Source organism: Cynocephalus volans, chromosome 8 (genome assembly GCF_027409185.1).
Source record: "Cynocephalus volans isolate mCynVol1 chromosome 8, mCynVol1.pri, whole genome shotgun sequence".
In the NCBI taxonomy this organism is placed as follows: Eukaryota; Metazoa; Chordata; class Mammalia; order Dermoptera; family Cynocephalidae; genus Cynocephalus; species Cynocephalus volans.
In genome coordinates, this window is record NC_084467.1 from 146,506,012 (window position 1) to 146,525,431 (window position 19,420).

Sequence of the window (19,420 nt, forward strand, 5' to 3'; positions counted from 1 at the left end):
CCATAGCAGAGCTTAAATGTGAGATGTAGGAATTTGGATGTTATCTTACTGACAGCAGTGTATGATGGAAGGTTTCTGACCTAGTAATGGGGAACTGAGGACAAACAAGGTTTGGCTTTTCCTCCTGATTTTTTTTTTTTTTTTTTTGGCTTTGCATTAGCAAGCAAAAAGTAAGCAAAGTTGCATAGAATGTTGATATTGAAAACAAATATGCTGATGCAGCTTACAGCAGACTGCTTCTATGGAAAGTGACTACAGTGGGTAATGCAGGGTGACTTGAGGAAAGTAAGTGTAGCAACAGCTTTAATGCATCAATAAGATGAAATACAGTGATTGCTTAGTAGCAGTGAGAATGAGCTAAAGTTGCAAAGCAGTAATTTACAGTGGATTCAGCTCTTCTAGACTGGCTATCACTCAACTCAATTTTAGAACCTTTTTTTTGAGGAGAAAGTCAATCTTAGGGCCGGGTTCCAGTTTTTGTTTTCTAGCTGGCATTTATGAAATCTGAGTTAGGCTGGTGTTTGTTGGAATCAAAAACTTAGAGAGCATCAGAGTTGTCATTTGAGAGAAGCTTCTGCAACCTGAAGCTTTTGACCCCAGGCTCAGAATCAGACAGCTACACTGCCTGGGTTGGGAATCATGATCTGCTTCTTATGAACTGTGTGATGTTGGGCATGTAGTTTTTTCTCTCCTTGTCATGCATCCTCATCTATAACACAGGGTTACTTATAGTACCTACCTCTTAGGATTGCAGTTATGGTCAAAGAATGTATTAAAACAGTGTCTGGCCCAGTAAGCACTAAATGCATCATAGATATTCTCATTGTAGCTGATCAGATTTAACTAAACATATGTCATGTGCTTCGTGAAACTGATTTAACTGAATACTAAACTTACTTATTTGTTGGAACTTACTGACCAGAGCAAACTTGTTATTTAAATATAGGTAGAGCTTATAAGTTTTGTGATCATTAGTTTGGAGATAGGTCAGAATATTGTAGTTAGTCATTACTGAGTCTATCAAATGTGGCTTCGGGTTACAGTAACCCATTTTAAAGTGAAAAAGTATAGAATCTTCAGCATATACTGTGTTTTGTGTAAACAAAGTAGCCCACTTCAAAAGAACCGTGAAAATGCTACATTTTTGTGGTAAAACAGAAGAAGATTATACTTTATTTTTCTGGATGAAATTAGTTTGTTTTGACCAATACTTTGAGGTAGGTAGCCTCTAAGTTTACACTGTTTTAATTTGCCGCCTTTATTTAGAAGTTAGTATTATTGTTTTAAATCAGCCATGTCTCATGGCTCCAGTGTCATCTGTCATTTTGTCTGCTTTCTTTGATTGTTGCTTATTCATGCTTATTCATGCGACTTGAAAATGAATGAGGCAGTTCTGTAGAAGAGATAGTGGCAATGCTTAAAAATAAAAGGGAATCTTCATGGTGAGTTCAGAAGGTTAAGTTAGTATCAGGATGATTTCATTGGAAAACTATGTATTGATGTGTGAAGAAAAAGACTACAATTTCGGTAAGTTGATGAGACAAAGTGGAGTTTGCAAGGAAAACAAGACCACTTTGTAATTTTGTGAGTAATTTGGGAGGTCTTTGGCTAAGACATGAAGACCATCAGGTACTGATGCAGGGCAGAATTCAAATGTGGGTCGAGCAATTCCTGGCTTTAAAAGAGAATGCATTTTTATTTTGGGCTACTAGAAATGGAAACTTAAGTCTATTTTTGACACTTCTACAATTTATAACTTTTAAATTATAGGGCATCTTAGAATGCTCTTGCATTCTTGGAGGTCCTCTGTTGGATTGTAAGTTCTACCATGGAGTAGAACATATTCAACTTACTTACCATTACATACCCAGCCTAGCACACATTAGGCACTTGAATCATTTTTGGATGAATGAACGAATGAAGGCACTTACAAGAAGTGATGCAAACCTAGGAAGTGCTCAGATAGGAGTAATGAAAGTAAATGAAGTTTAAAAGAGAAAAGCTAGAGAGTCTGAGGGATTTCCATTTGGAGAAAAAGAGATAGTGGGGGTGGGGGGGTGGTTTAGTAGAAGTGCCCTAGGAAATCCTGTTTGTTGCATGAAAGCTAATGATTACACAGCTCTTCAGAATTTCCACTGATGTCCATGTATGGAAAAGGATGTTAATATAAGAAATGTATGATTATCAACAAATGTAAGGAGGAAACTATGTGATAGAGTGAAACATGGCTACAGGGAAAATAGAGTATTTTTATATCTTTCAAAATTTTTTGAGACTGTCTGGCTCATTTTTTGGGGGGGCACAACTATACTGAATTCTTGGGTAATAGATGAAATGTCCTGGTAGTAAATACTAATTTTGTTTTATCAAAAAATTGAGAATTTACAAAAATGATTTTATCAGTATTCCATTTGATTTTTAAAAATTTATTTTAATTGATACATTGTAATTGTACATGCTCTTGGGGTACAATCTGATGTTTTGATACATATATACACTATTTAAACATGTAAAATTTATGTAGATGTTATCTAGTTTGCATTGGTGGGGTTGTAATTTCTGCTTTACACTTGAATTGTGTCTTTGTCAGATCCACGTTTATTCTTTCTTTACAGGATGGAGTAACAGTGTGCAAAATGTGACTCTTAGTAGCAATGACTCATTTATTTTTTTCAATATCAATTTATTGTCTTGCATAGTTCAGTTAAATACAGATAAAGCAGACAATATTATGTAATTCTCTTGAGAGATGTGAGCACTTATTGAATCAACTTGGTGATCAGTTGCTGTTTATTTCTACCTAGAGAAAAAAGAGTAAATTGACTCAAGAAGGATCAGAATTCAAAACAGTGTTTTACTGAAAGTAAACATCAGTATTGGGCTATATAAGAGAATACATGGCATATTTGAAGAACTTTGTATTAATAAGAATAAATTCTTGAGTTCCAAATTATTTGACTGTGTGCATCTTTTTTGTAGTAATGATTTTAAAGGAACTCCTTATTGCCAGACACTAAGCTTGTTGCTTTACCATAATTACTTCAAAATGACCTTGGAAAATTTTCAAGAGCATTAGTGGCTTATATACTTTAAAAATTATTTTAAAGTCTCAAATAGCTTATTTAAAACCGTTTCTCTCTTCTAGTTTTTCCCACTCTCACACAACTGAACATCTCCAATCGTAAGCATCTAAAATTGCTTTTCACTTTAGAGTTCAAAGAAGAAATTATTGCTTAAGAATGTGTCATGGGTACAGCTTACTGTTTACCTTTATAATTCCTAGAAAAAGGTAGAGCTCTTTTAATTTGTTCTGACTCCTAGTTGAGTATTTTGGGGTTGGGCAGAGCCTGGGCGATTTGGTCACCGTTCTTTCTAATTGCCCTGATAACGCCAGCAATGTGAAAGCTTGTAATACAGAGATGCTTTATACAGTGTGTGGGAAGAAGTTTACAGTAATTGTAAATGCCTCATAGGAAGTACATATTTTTGTGGCTATTTTATCTGAATGACATGTTCCAGGTAGAAGGTGTGGAGAGATTGTGAATGTCAAGCTTCATAGCATGTCTGAACATAGTGCACCGAGTAGGAGAGTTTAAAATTTCTTCCTGACTGTGTGTGATCCTCTTGGACAATATGTGGAAGTGAGGATTCCAATCCATGTGACCAGAGCCACAGCCACATAGCCTGTAACATTCAAAAGGCAGGGAAATCCTGTTTCTTCTCTTCTTTTATTCTACCTTTATTTGAAGAGTCTGGTCAGTCTATCTAAGTTCATGGATGTCTTAGCCAAGAAATGTTGTTGTACAGAGAGGACATTCTTATAAATACAGTTTGGGTTGATTTTCCTTTTATTTATTAAGTTTTCAGGACAATTAGGCATTGGATGTGAAAAACATTGGATATTTTAATATGTAATTTATAAATTGCCTAGGGACCTAACAGTTGGGAAGCCAGCTGATTCCTGAACACTTTTTGTCGTGAGATAGCACTTGGAAATAGGAAGCCTCTTCTGGCTTTGAGTCTTTCCATTTGTTAGAAAACTCTATATTGAGCTGTAATATTGTTCATATAGTTTCCATTCACCCATGGTGGCTTTGCCCTGTAGAGATAAAAAAAAAAATAAGTCAAATGTCATTTTAATGGCAGCTTTCATGTATTTTGTGAAAAAAAAAAAAAAAAATAGACCATGTTTTTTGCTCATGTCTTTTTTGTTTCTGTTTTTTTCTTAACTAGCTATCCAAAGTAACCTCACTCAATATAAAATGTTTTCCAAGTCCTCTTTGGGGAAGAGTCCGACTGAAATTTTGAAATGAGGAATAGACAGTGTTTGGGGATGTGGTCTGAGAAGTGATTCTATTGATACTGTGTTGTAGCCGATCAGTCTTTTGACATAACTGAACTACTGTTCATCTGGGCATGTATAATTCCATTTTTACTGGGATTCTTAATTACTTTATTAACTTTAAGAGTGATATTTATATGCTGCTTTGATGAATAAAGATTCATAGAATTCCCTATGGAGGAACTGCTGTTTGGGTCAGACCATCCCGTGATTTATCTCTAGTAGCAATGAGATATTTCTTGACAGGTGAAGATTGCCTGACGTGCTCCTCCTCACATAAACATGCACAGTAAATATTGTGCAAATATTTAGTATCTGTTGTATTCCAAATGCTGTGCAATGATCTAGTAATAGAAACCTATATAAGAGAGTACTTACAGTTTACTGGGAGAGGCAAATTTTTGTACAGATGATTTCAGTACCTTTTGCTTACTCATAAAAGGCGGTACTGAGAATCATTTATGAACTTATTTTAACCTTTTGGAAAGTTCCTTGTAGTTTTTTTCCATCCTCTGAAACTCAAAAGATTATAAATCTAAATCTATAGCATTTTATGTTGGTTCTAAAAATATCCTCTTCATATTTCAAGAGGCATATCTTAGTTCAGTTCTACTTAAACTTACTGAAAAATTTCAATCTCTGTTCTTATGGTAGCTAATATAATAAAAATAATAGCACCATCTTAAAATTTTACAGCAGCTTTCGAAGCATGTTCTTACTTGGTTCTCATAAAAATCTAATTCATTACTAATGCCAGGGATAGTATTGAGAAGGTTTTTCTATACAACAGATTTATAGTCTCTGGAAAGACATCTCTTACTAGCCCCTTTGCTCTGTGAATATTAGTCACACTCTCTTTTCCATTAAACCAAAATTGTCTCATTGGCAAAGTGCAACTCTCTGATATGTTTCGTGGGTTTAAATAGTGTTGAATAAATAGAATCCCAAGCCCTCGAATCCCATTATTAGATGTTTTCTGAGCTAACCATAGTTGGCTGAGCCCTGGGTCCTGAGGCCCACAGTGGATGGGTTTTCAACTTCCAGTTGACTACAGCCGCACTTGTTGCAAATGTGCACGTGTGAACTCTCACCCAGACTTTCTTTAACCTCTCAGCCATTACAGCCTCTGATTTTGTGGCCCGAGGCAGCTCCCCAATAACAGACTTAACATCTTAGTAGTTTATATATCTTGGGCACATTTTATGTTTCATGAGTAGTAATTGTGGGACCGAACTACTTCATTTTAGTGAAGAAGCAAAACAACCATGCAGAGGCAATCTTACGTTTATTAAAATAACTTACTCAGTAGATTTATATCATAAAAAATAGCAAAAACTACTTACTGAAATGCTCCTGTAGTTTATGTTCTTCATGGAGATATGTAACTTTTATTTTTAGTGTGTTTTTCCTTTCCTTTCTTTTTAGTTAAAAATCTGGCACAAAATTTATTTGATTTTGTTTTCATAATGTAAAATGCACATGCATTTTATGACTTAATCTGATTAATGTATCTTTTTTAGGTCACTGAAATGATTCTGGAAATGTCTCTTGAAGTTTGGTAAGTACATTTATTTAGTTAGGTGGAAGATTATTTATTTTGTTAAATTGTATACTTTTTATATTTGAAATAATTCTGACAGCTTTGAATATATAAGAGTGCATTAAATTTACTTTGCTTTTCTTTAGTTATCTGTTAATAGCTACAACATTTTAAAGAATGTAATTTTCTTATATTTATTGTTCTCATATTGTAATATTTTTTGCTTAGTCTTCCAGTAGTTTAGTGGTTAAATAATAGATATCAGTTATATGAGAAAACTTTTTTTTAAATATTGTTTTTGTGGAAAAATAAAATTGAAAGATAATATCAATCTTTCCATCAACTTTTTGATATACCCTCATATATCTATTCCCATAGAAATGAATGCAGTTGTTTAAGCCTGCTTCCCATTGTTGATTCAGATATTCAAAAATGTGAAAGTGTCATGAACAGGAAACTATAATAATTTTATATAAAGAGGAAAAAGTGAAAATAGAGACTAATTCTGTATGTACTGATCAGAAGGTCTACAAATGATAAAGTTCCATGAAGAATGTTGCCCTTTAAAAGTGGCCTCCAAAAAATGAAATAGTCTCAACAATGAAATCATTTATTTATTTTCAAATGGTAACTCTTAGGGGAGCCAGGTCTGCCTTGATCCAGCTGATTTCTGATCTAGTGGAGTTCAGTAGATCCCACCTCTCTAAATCTCTCTGCATCTCTGTGAACTTCCCTGTTGAAGCTGATTTTGCCAAAGTAACTAGTACATATTTTATATAAACACCACACAAATTAATTCAACAATCACATATCTTGTGATTTGCAAACTGGGTGACAATGGATTTAGGCATTTTTCTCTCTTAATATCATATTTTGATTCCTGGAACATTTGATTTGACTTAGTAAATGATTGGTGTACATTTCCACAGCCTCTCAATGTATGTCAGCAAATATCAAAGGACAGTCCAAGTTGCTGTGTTGCATTATTTTGCATTAACTTGATTCTTGATTAAAAGTAATATTTTGGAATGAGATTAGAAATATTTTTTCTTATTTGACTGCCTATGGAAATAATGTGCTGTTTGTTTTAATGAGAAACGGTCTTCATTGAGGTAATTAGGAACATATTGTATTAAATAATGGGCTTTAACAATGAAACAGTCATTAAAAATGTAGAAGAACTTAGCTAAATAATATATATTCATCTAGAAGAAATTTTCTATGTCTTTATAATGAGCTTTAATCACACCCTATTTTTATGTGTTAATTTATGTCTTGACTCTAGAATGGAATTTTTTTTCAATGAGAAACGATTTTCTTCAAAGAAAAATTTTTCATGTAATTTCTTCCATTAAATATAATATAAAATCAAGAAAGAAAATTAATTAGAAAGTTAAAAATAATATATAAAATAGGAAATAAGTGAACCATAATTCTATTACTATATTTATAAAATTATTCAGAATTTTAAAAATTTTCTTCTAGATTTTTTTTTAGTGATATCTTGTAAACATCTAGGTCTGTTACAGTGATCATGATTCTTTTTAAAAAATAGCATATTACAGCATAGTATACTACAAAAACCATGGGTTCTAGAATAAGAAGTCTTAGACATAAATCTACTAATTATGTTAACAGCTGAAAGATTTCTAATCACTTTTTACTCATCTGTAAAATAAGAGTACTTTATAAGCATACCTGTTGTGATGATTAAATAGGATGTTCTTTCTAAAGAGTATAAATTACAGGCAACTTTTACACATGTACATCACATGTGTAAAGTGGTTCAGTAGTTCAGTTTGTAGCTTACAAAAATTTGAAAGTAACCTTAATGTTCATGGATAAAGTATGGTATATTCATGGATAAAGTATGGTATATTCATATAATGAAAGTACTCCACAATAGTAAAAGTGTTTGAATTACTTTATTTATGTAAACAAAGACAATTCTCAAAAACAAAATGTTAAATGAGAAAAATTACTTTGCATTGATAGCTTTTATAACAAAATTAAAAACCTACAAAATAACCCTCTGTATTATTGAGGGACATAAATATGTGTATTGTAAAATTATAAAGACATACATTAAATGATAAAGACTAAATTTAGGGTAGTGATTACCCTTGAGGAGCAAAAATAAAATAAAGCTGAGGAAGATTTACAGAGACAACTGTACAGGTGAGACTTTTCCTTCTTAAAGTGGTTAGAAGTTACCTAACCAAATATATCATAATAAATACTAATAATATAAAAGGAGTGTAGCCCACACGACTTAAAAATGCTAATTCATTATTTTATTCACTTTTTCCCCGTTACATAATTTTCAAAATAACCAAATTTAATAGCTGCATAACCCAATAGTTTCATATACTATAATTTAATGACCATTTCTTTATTGTTGGATAGTATGGTTAAATGATTTTTTCAGAAGTTGCAGTAACTTCCCTTAAAGTAGCTATCCAGAAGTAAAATTACTAGGCCAAAGAGAGGGCGCATTTTAATTATTTTTGGTATTTGTTGCTGCAGCACTAGGGCTCTGTCAGAATCCTGCTCACAGCATCAATTCTAAAGCTAGGGCTAATGTCAGAATCCTGCCGATGACTCCAATTGTAAAGCTAGGGCTGGGTCTGGAGCTCACAGACCCCTCAAGCCCATTCCAGACTGGGTCACAGACCCTTCACATGCCAGGCTGGGTCACCAGTCCCCTTCACACACAGGTCTATGAGCTAGGTAACCAGCAAACAGTTCCTTGGAAGCCATAGGTTGGAAAGGCATGGCCACTGGCCGTGGCAGCCTGAGGCAGTAAACTCCAGCCAAGGTGGTGGTGCTGTGCAGGTGCATTAACTCTGCCCTCTTACAACCTATTTACAGCAAATGCTCAGCAAGATTCTGAACATCTGTGAGGCCCTGACCATTTTCCTATTTTTTCCCAACAATCCACCTTTTCAGGGTCCCTCACCATATAATCTACACATTTAGAATCTTCCACGATGTTTCTTTAGTGAGGATAAACGACCCTTACATTCACATATTACACATTCCATCCCAGTCCCAAAAGTCTTTAGCTTGTTGTAGCACCAACTCAAAAGTCCAAAGTCCAAAGTTTCATCTGAGACCAAAGGCAAAAGTCCTTCCAGCCATGAACCTGTAAAGAGTCAAAAACAAGTTTATCTACTTCCAGGGTACAGTGGGACTGACACTGGGTACACATTCCTGTTCCAGAAGGGAGGAATAGAAAGGAAAAACAGGACCACGAACAAATCCAAAACCCAAACAGGGCAAACATTAAGCACACTGGGACACCTGACCCCTAAAGCACTGGGCAACCATGCTCCTACAGCTCTGCCAAGTGCAGACCATTGAGCTGCCTGGTGCCTGCAGCTTTTCCAGGCTGGCACTGCATAGTTCTGGGCTCCGGGTGGCAGCCCCACCATCCTGACTCCACTAGACATTTCCTCAGTGGGGGGTTTTCTGTGGGGGCTTTGACCCCATGTTTCTGCTCTACACGGCTCTGTAGATGACCTCTGCAGTGGCTCCACCCCTGCAGCAGGTCTCCACCTGAGTCCCCTGGCTTTTTCATACATCTTCTGAGATCTAGGTGGAGGCTGCCACACCGCCAATGCTCTCACATACTGCTGGCCTGCAAACTTAACACAATGTGAACACCACCAAGGTTTTTGGCTTTTTTTCTTTGGAGGTGCTGAGGCAGGATTGCTCCAGCCAGAGCAGCTGGGATGCAGGGAGCAGTTTGCCGAGGGCAATGACACCTCAGATCTGTCCTCTGGGACAACTCAGTCCTTCTAGGATGGGAGGGGAGCTGTCCCAAACTTCTCAAATGCATTTAGGGCGTTTTCCCCATTGTCCTGGTTTTTAGCATCTGGCTGCCTCACCACCAAGATAATGTCTTTAACAAACAGTTTATCTATTTCACCCTTGTATTTTTCTCTGGCTTTTGAATTATCTCAGTCAGCTTGGCTTATACCAGCTATTCACTCAGTCTCTGGCAATTTCAGCGTTTGCCCACACAGTTCAAACAGCTGCATTTACTCAGTCCATCAGGGAGTGGCTGCCTTGCCCTTGTGCATATCTGCGGCTCTTTTGTAACCGCTGCCACCAAGACAGGCTTGTAGTAAAGGAGACTAACTTTTCCACCTTTTCACCAGGTGAAAACATACTTCAAATTCTGCAGGGGAATCCATCCTTGGGTCATCTGCCCATCTGCATGTGGCACTCTTTTCTTGGGTTTATATGGACCCTTCAAGCCATTTGACTTCAGACAAACACAACATGCATTTACCGCCTTGTCTCTAAAGCACATTACTCCATCCACCCCTAGGTCTCATAGATGTAGCAGCCAGGGGCTCTCCCTGTTTCTGCTGCTTTACTGTCTCAATTTCTCATGCACAGCAGGTCATGCCTGGAGATGCACAGTTTTCCCCAGCTCATCACTGGGTTTGTCATCTTCCCTGGTGTGAGAGGCAGGAGTGGCCAGTCGCTTCATGTCATCCTCCAGGACATTTATCCGTGCTTCCAACAGCTCTGCTTTCTGCCACAAATCTCGATCACTTTGCAGCATAGTGATCAGCAGCCAGGCTCTGGTCAGCAGGAAAGTGGCCACCGGCCAATACATGCTCAAGGACAGCCACATTTCTTCCCCTTCCCAAGGGGTTTTGCATTGTAGTACCTGGTCTATGCTGCCTTGCAGTACAGTGTGAAGCAACCAGATCCTGGTCAACAGGAAAGCAGCCATAGGGCACAGCATATTCACAAGTAGCCACATTTTCTCCTTCTTCCAAGGGCTTTTGGCTCCTTTAACTGTTCAGAATCCTGCTGACTACACCAATTTCAGTGCTTGGGCTCTGTCAGAATCCTGCTCACAGCACCAATTGTAAAGCTAGGGCTAATGTTGGAATCCTGCTGATGACTCCAATTATAAAGCTAGGGCTGGGTCTGGAGCTCACAGACCCCTCAAGCCCATTCCAGACTGGGTCACAGACCCTTCACATGCCAGGCTGGGTCACCAGACTCCTCACACACCAGGCTGGGTCACCAGTCCCCTTCACACACAGGTCTATGAGCTAGATAACCAGCAAACAGGTCTTTGGAAGCTTTAGGTTGGAAAGGTATGGCCACCCATGCAACAGTAGCCGCCCAAGGCAGTAAACTCCAGCCAAGGTGGTGGCGCTGCACAGGGGCACTAACTCCATGCACTCACAACCTATTCACAGCAAATGCTCAGCAAGATTCTGAACATCTGAAGGGCTCTGACCATTTTCCTATATTTTCCCAACAGTTGCCTAATTGCTTTTCAAAAGTGTTTTGCTAATTCATATTCCCATAATGAGTGTATGAGAATGACAGTGTTATTTTACCTTCTTCAGCACTGGAAAATAAGTATTTAAAATATTTTTTAAAATATTAGTTAATTTATTTACAGTATTGCTTAAATTTGCTAGTAAAATTTAATACTTATTCTTATGTTTTTCATTATTAATCATACTTAATCTTTTGTGATTTATCTATATTTGTCCTCTGGGAAGTAGCAATTAAAATATTATTTGTAATGAGCAAATATCACTATAGACAACATAGTCCAGAGACTTTACAGTCTCTTCTCTTGTACTGTATTTTACAAGGAAGAAATATACTGAATTAACAGACATAAGACTTATATTTGATTCATTCCTAAGGAAAGAACTTAATTTTATGGATGGTAAAGAGACAATATTTTATTTTATTTTATTTTATTTTTATTTTATTTTTTTGTCTTTTTTGTGACCAGCACTCAGCCCGTGAGTGCACCGGCCATTCCTGTATAGCATCCGAACCCGTGGTGGGAGTGTCGCCGCGCTCCCAGCGCTGCACTCTCCTGAGTGCGCCATGGGCTCGGCCCAAAGAGACAATATTTTATTAGTGATATTCTTGACTTCTGCATTTTGGATTTACTCTCACCACAATGCAGATTGCTAGTGGTTTTGTTTTGTTTTGTTTTGTTGCAATTTTAAAATTCAATAGCCAGCATTTAGAGTTCATAGGACCTGTCTTATTTGTGAAGCATTGTTGCATGGTGGAAAGTACATCACTTATTTATTATGTGACTCTAACCACTCAGGACCTCAGTTTTGCGATTTGTAGTGCTGTAATATATAAAAATGCATAACGATGTGTAATGTTTATTCCCATAGTTGTTGCAGTGATGCACGTATAATACCTAATGTGATTTCTCGTGTGGTATAGGTTTCAGAGAAATTGGCACTGCCGTTATTAGAGAGGAAGAGTATGTATAATTTAAGGATTCCAAAGTCCTTTAGCTGTAAAGTCATTTGTGGATATCTCAAGTTACTCTATTAGAAGTTCTTTTCTTTGCCAGAGGGAGCCTGTCTGTTAGAAAAGGCAATTTATTAAGACAGTATTTTGGCAAGTATGTTTCTAAAAACACAGGCTCTTTGGGATGTTAGTAAGTATTATGATGGTGAAGTGGTGGGGGTGGAGGGACATGGGAGGGGATTCTTGGTCAAGTAAGTTCGGGAAATAGTGTGTCAAACAGGTGTAAACAAGGTTCCTTACTGAAGCACTTCCCTAAGTCTTTGTCATCATAATATACAGCTTATCAGGGGCTGTTTGTTTGCTTGTTTGTTTTATCTAAATAGCTCAAACTCCTTTTTTACCTAAAAACATACCTTGGAACATGCTGCTTTAAGATAAGCTGATTTTTTATTCTTGTTTTAGGTTCTTTCCTAGGAAATGGCTTACGGGAAGCAGTGAACATATATCAGTATAGCTACTAGGGACCCGAGGGAGCTGGATGGATGTAAAACAAGGCTACTGGGAACATTTGCTCATGACTTTATCCATTTGGTATTACAGCTCATGCCCAGACCTACGATTTAGTATGGCTCTGTGTGATCAGGAGAAAATTTTCAGACAGCAGAGAAAAGAAAACATAAAAGAAAACTTGAAGAAACTCTTGGGTCCAAAGAACAGTGAAGGATTGTATGCTACGCGTGATGTGAGTTGGAAAACTTTAAAGTGTTACTAAAATTTAGTAATAATTTTGTTCTGACACTTTCTTCAAAAACTTCATCAAAATACGGCAATATAGAAATTGACCATTCTTCCTTCAGCTTTTTAAGGTAGAATAAGTGTTTCATAAATGAAAACTCTTTGAGAAAGATCAACCCGAATGCTTTTCATATCTGGTAATATTGATCAGATATAGTTTTTATTTTAAATTTTACTTTTTCTTTAAGTTTTAAAACTGATATATATTAATTGTTTATATTTATAGGGTACGTTTGATATTTCGATACGTGTTTACAATGTGTAATGATCAAATCAGGATAATTAAGATTTCCATCCCCTCAAACATTTATCATTTCTCAAATCTTCTAGCTATTTTGAGGTATACAATAAATTATTGCTAACTGTAGTCACCCTATTGTGCTATAGAACACCAGAACTTATTTCTCCCATCTAACTGCAATTTTATACCCATTATCCGACCTTTCCTCCCCTGCTTCTCCCCACCACCTTTCCCAGCCTCTGGTAACCACTGTTCTACTCTCTGCTTCTATGAGATCATCTTTTTTATCTCCCACGTATGAATGAGATCATGCAGTATTCGTCTTTCTGTGCCTATCTTATTTCACCTAATATAATGTCCTCTAGGCTCATTTTACTTTATCTCTTAGAGCAGTGTTAGAGTCACAGCAAAACTGAGCAGAGTACAGGATTTCCCATATACTCCCTGTTACCACACATGTGCAACTTCCGAGTATTAGGATTCTGCAGAGAAACAGAACTAACATGATATATATATATATATATATCCTATTATATATGTATATACAAAACCCTATTATATACAATTCTATTATATAATATATGCATTATATATAATTATATATAATCTTATTATATAATATATCCTATTATACATGCTATATATCTATGTGTGTGTATGTGTGTGTGTGTGTGTATGTGTGTGTGTGTATGAGGAGATTTATTATGGCAATAGGGATTATGGAGGCCAAGAAGTCCCATGATATGCCGTCTGTCAGCTGGAGAAGGAGGACAGCTGGTGGTTCAATTCAGTCTGAGACCAAAGGCCACAGAACCAGGGGAGCTGATAGTGTAGCTCTAGTCTGAGGCTGAGGGCCTGAGAACCAGGAACTGTTGGGAGAGGAAGGTGCTGGTGTAAGTTTCTGAGTCTGAAGGTCCAGGAACCATGAAGACTATGTCCAAGGGCAGGAGAAGATGGATGCCCCAGCTCAAGGAGAGAGAGAGGGAATTTGTTCTTTTCCACCTTTTTGTTTTATTTGGACCCTCAAGTATTAGATGATGTTGGCCCATATTGGTGAGGGTAGATTTTCTTTACTCAGTCTACAGATTCAAATGCTAATATCTTTGGAAAACACCCTCATAGACACACCCAGAAATAATGTTTTACTAGCTATCTGGGTATCCCTTAACTCAGTCAAGTTGACAAATATAATTAACCATCATACTCCCTAACTGTCAATATCCCATACCAGAGTAGTACGTTTATTACAACTGATGAACCTACACTGGCACATCGTTTCACTGTAAGTCCATAGTTTACATTAGGGTTCATGTTGGTGTTGTACATTCTATTGGTTTTGGCAAAAGTATAAATGACATGTATCTACCATCATAGTATCATACAGAGTAGTTTTGCTGCCCTAAAAATCTTTTGTGCTCCACCTATTTATTCCTCTTCTTCCCCAACCCCTGGCAACCACTGATCATTTTACTGTCTTCATAGTTTTGCCTTTTCCAGAATATCACATAGTTGGAATCATACAGTATGTAGCCTTTTCAGAGTGTCTTCTTTCACTTAGTAATATGAATTTAAGCTTCCTCCGTGTCTTTTCATGGCCTGATAGCTCACTTCTTTTTAGCGCTGAATAATATTCCATTGTTTGGATGTACCACAGTTTATGTATTCATTGACAGAGTTTTTAAAAGAGGTATACTTATGCGTAAGTAAGATATTTAATTTTTCAATAGGAAAATTTTAGTCTCAGATACAAAAGGATTATTGAGTTAATATTAATATAGACTAAAATGAAACTGGGAATCATCTTACTGAACAAGAAGAAAATGCTATAAATTTTATAAAGGTAATATAAGTAACAAATGTGGGTAAATGTGATAGGTGAGAAAAAGGAAATGTCTTACATTCTTCATGCTTCTTAGCAGGGAGTTAAAAAGTATCATCCAAAGTTGACCAAGCAGTTAAAAATAATAATTTCCACATTTTAATATTTTTTATAACCCTAATGATAGAGAGATCTTAGAATAAAAATATTTCATGAGTACTGAAAGTTCACCTCTTCAATTGTGCTTTAACTTTTTTCTTCCCTTAAATTTCAGTAAAATATAATTCATTTATCATTCAATAGTAGATATTATAATCTAGTTACTGTCTACCTATCCACTCATTTATCTCTTCATCTGTCTTTCTACCTATCTACCTCTCTTTCTTTACCTATTGGTTTATCTCCCTATCTGAAATCTACAAACATAAATCACTGCAATGATGCTCATCAAATGATAATAATGAAGTTTGTTATTAATGGCATGTCAGGTAATTTTTTCCTTATTTCTTTGAGCTTTTCTGTTAATTGAATATTTTAAATGAACGTAATTTATTGTTATAAAAATTATATTTGTATTAAATGCATAAATAAGCATATATGTGCAAATTCTACTACATGCACACACACACACCAGGTATTCAAGATTATTGCAAATTAAAGGTAAAATACAATTGGAAATGAAACCAATTCTGAGTGAGGGAGACAAATGAGCACGCCTGTCCCACATGTAGCTGCAGATTTCTAAATGTGCTTTTAGGTGGGCATGGAAGTGGAAAGCCAATCTGCTGATGGTTGAATGACTTTGTTGTTATAGAAGCAGACTCTAAGATAAGATGCTGCTTATGCAGAATTTTTTCTAAAAGGAAGATAAGGGGAGAAATGAAACCTTCATTATAGTTTTCATTAAAAAAAAAAAAAAAAGACAGAGTCTTCTCTTTAATCCTGCATCATGCTTGTTACCATAATAGATCCTTGGTAAAACCTGTGGTTGTTTACCATGTTATTTTAATTTGTCCGTGAAGAAACTTTTCTTCTCTACAGATCTCAGAAATTTCTAGCTTTTTGGGAAATTGTTTTTGTTTTGTTTTGTTTGTTCTTTTTTTAAAAAATATAGATAATAAACCTTTCAGCAGCAATTTTACAGCTTTCTTCTTTGTGTCTTTATCCTCATGTGGTTTGTTATACTCTTGGAGCAGAAAAAATAATATTTCAAGTTCTTTTCATTTCCATTATTTGTCATTTATTGAGACACTGTGCTAAGTAGTAGAGAAGAATAAAGCTGAGATGGTGGACATTGAACAGTCACTTTCTTTAGTGAGTTTAAAGCCGAGTTGGGGAAAAGACATTTAAGCAAATAAAACCAGTGATGGGTTAAACTCCTAACACTGAGGTGTGAATGGAGAGATGCGTGAGCTTACAGGAGGGTGCCCTTTCTCTCTCGGTGACAGAGATGATGGAAAGTCTGCCTAGAGTTAGTTGAATTCTGTTGGCCAAGCCTTGAGGAATGAGTTTGTTAGAAGAAAAAGGAGGAAACTGATACCTCTTTTTATTCATGGTGGTCAACTTCATTTGGAAGACCTTGCCTTATAATCTCAGGGTTTCCCTGCCTAGTTGCTTTCCAGTCATGTGCAACAATTATTTTCTTTATTCCCTATGGCTGATCCACTCTCTGCTGCCCTCATGACTTATATACACTTGCCTCCTAATTAAGGAAAATTAAAAAGTCATGAGATGATACATCCTTCACTTCTTGCCGTAGGACTGACATACTCCATAACCTATGACTATCCTTTTCCACTTCCTTCTTAGTTCCATGGAGGAAATATCCCCTTTTCTTTCAAATGCAGATCCACATCAGATATGAATCACAAGCCCCTCCTAGAAACCCAATACAGCAATTATCTGCTCCTCCCCAGGTCACTCATCACCTATACTGTCAGCCTCTACCTCCAAATGGACATTTCCTATAAAAATATAAACATGCTCTAATCTGTGATATAAAAAGAAAAAACAAAAACAAACAAACAAACAAACAAAAACCAGGAACAGAAAAATGTCCCTGGATTCTGTATTCCCTTTTACCTTCTGTTTTTCTCTCCTTACCTTTACTGACAGACTTCTTGAAAACTGTCTGTACAAGTTCACTTTATTTCCTTGCTTTCCTCAGGCTTATTCCCTCATTATTTTATTGCAGCTGCTCCACTAGTCACCAGTGCCAACTAACAAGTGCAAAGGGTCTTGTTCTTGCACTCTCTTACCTAACCTTGCAGCTGCAATTGACAAATGTATTTTTACTTTTTAAAACAATCTTTACCCTTCACTTCCCACCTTCTCTGGCTTTCATCATGATTTTCTTCAGATCATTCTTTAAATATAGTAACTCCTCTAGACTCAGCCCTAGACCCTCTTTCTCTTTATCCTACACGATTCTTAAATAAGTTTCCCTCCCTCCACCATGATGTCACCAAACACCTGTGTGCTGAAGACTTTCACGTGTATATCAGCAACTTAGAAACTCCCTTCTGATCTTCAGACTTGAATATCTACACACTTGATTTCTTCACTTGTGTCCCTCCCACCACCTCAAAGTCAGCATATCTAAGTCTGAACACAAAACCTCTCTTCCCTATAGTTCTATTTGTGCCCGACTCCTCCCTCTTCCCACTTTCTGTTCACAGTGAATTTAGGGTAATCTTTTCAAAACATAAATCTGACTATATCAATCCCAAGATTAACATTCTCCCACTGTTCTTAGGATCTTAGCCCCACAGCACCTCTCCAGTTTAGTTTTGCCAATCTATCCCCAATTCATACACCCCCTCGGAGGAAGTGCCTCTCAACTCCATGTCTCTACAGAGCCTTTTCCCAGTTGGAGTTCTTGCATGCGCTATTTCTTCTCACTGCAATAGGCTTCCCCTGTATCTCTCCTCTTTCCACCTCACCCCCTTTTTAGCTAACTGACACCCTCCGATTCTTTAATCAGCACACAGATCACTTCTGAGAGTCTCTCTCTCAACTCCTCCTACCCTCCCCTAAGTCTAAATTATGTCTCTCAGTTATATTCTCTTACGCACATATGCACATTATCTTCTCAACGTTTACCATGATTGTACATAAAAAAGCATTTGTACCAATATTCATTTAATGTCTCTTTTTGCCATTAAAATATCAGTTTTATAAGGACCAGGACAATGTCTGTGTTATACACCTTTATATTCCCAGCACCTAGCATAGCTCCTGGGATGGTAGATCTTGGTAAATATTTTGTTGTAAGAATCAAGGCACAGATTTAGGCAGTGGTTTGGCATTGAATCCATGAGATGAATTAGCTAGAGAGAGAGGTCAAGGTCTTGAAACAGAGGAACACCGGTATCAGGTTGTCAGGGAGGAGACAAAGGTTAAGAAGAAAGTTTGGATGAGATCACAGTCTAGGCTGTTGAATTAGAAATGTGCGTGAGATATAGTGGTGCAGATGGCCAGCTGTTATTTGTTCTTAAGTTCTTCTTTTTAAAAAGTAAGTTGCCGCTGCAACCCCTAGTCACTCTTTCTTTTGTAGAAAGGAATAGTAAGTCTCTCTGGGAAAATGAAGTTTGGCTTACTATTTACACAAATGACAGGATATTAACTTTTCCGTAACAGATGGGGAATGAGGTAACTATGCTTTTTCTCTTGGATATCCTTCAAAAATATTAAATACATGTGTTTGGAAGTCATTCCCAGAATTAAAACTTTTGCTGCTTTGTTTTTTGGTCTACACTTTATTCTTTGGGCAGAAATAATCAGCTTAGACATAATCAGCACCACCCAATCCTATGACAAAAGTAGAATTTTTCTATTTTTATGTTAATTCTTTGGGTTTGTTAAGCTCCCACTTCTCTTGCCAAGGTCTTCACTTCTGTTCGGTACTAGCCAGGTGGCCTCTTTAAGGTATGGAGGAGAAGTCTGTTGCGGTAGCTTGTGCAAAAAAAGAGAATAGTCTTACTGAAGTCTCAGTGCAGAGACTGTGACTGTCTTGTTCTCAGTTTTCAACACACAGCATCCAGTTTAGGACCTCACTGTTGAATTAAAACGTTGAATGAATTTGGGCAGTGTGAATTTGGGCACATTGTTTTACTTCTGTGTTTCACTTGTAAAATGGAGATGTCTCTTATTGGGGTAAAAGCATGTGTACTAATGCTTGTAAAGCATCCAGCAAAATGTGTAGGGGCACATAATAGTTACTCAATAAAGCAATAGCTATTATCCATATTCTTGGATGCTGCTGTTGTATAGCATAACATCTATGGGGCAATGATTATCAAATCTACTAAGACCTTAGTTTTCCTGTTTGGATAATGAACTAGTCAAATAGTTAAGGTTTCTAGTAGCTCAAGAGTTTATTCTCTCAAGTACTTAGACTTTTAAAAATTTGTTTTA

The 19,420-nt window shown here is 36.5% G+C and overlaps 1 protein-coding gene across 1 annotated transcript in view; it reads left to right on the forward strand.

Annotated features, from left to right (window-relative positions):
• Positions 1-19,420, forward strand: part of PLA2G4A (phospholipase A2 group IVA) — a 247,567-nt gene that overhangs the window by 171,193 nt on the left and 56,954 nt on the right. The window contains exons 5-6 of the mRNA XM_063105935.1: positions 5,863-5,900; positions 12,750-12,891. Of these exons, the coding sequence (XP_062962005.1) occupies positions 5,863-5,900; positions 12,750-12,891 (180 nt within the window). The remainder of the gene's footprint in view (positions 1-5,862; positions 5,901-12,749; positions 12,892-19,420) is intronic.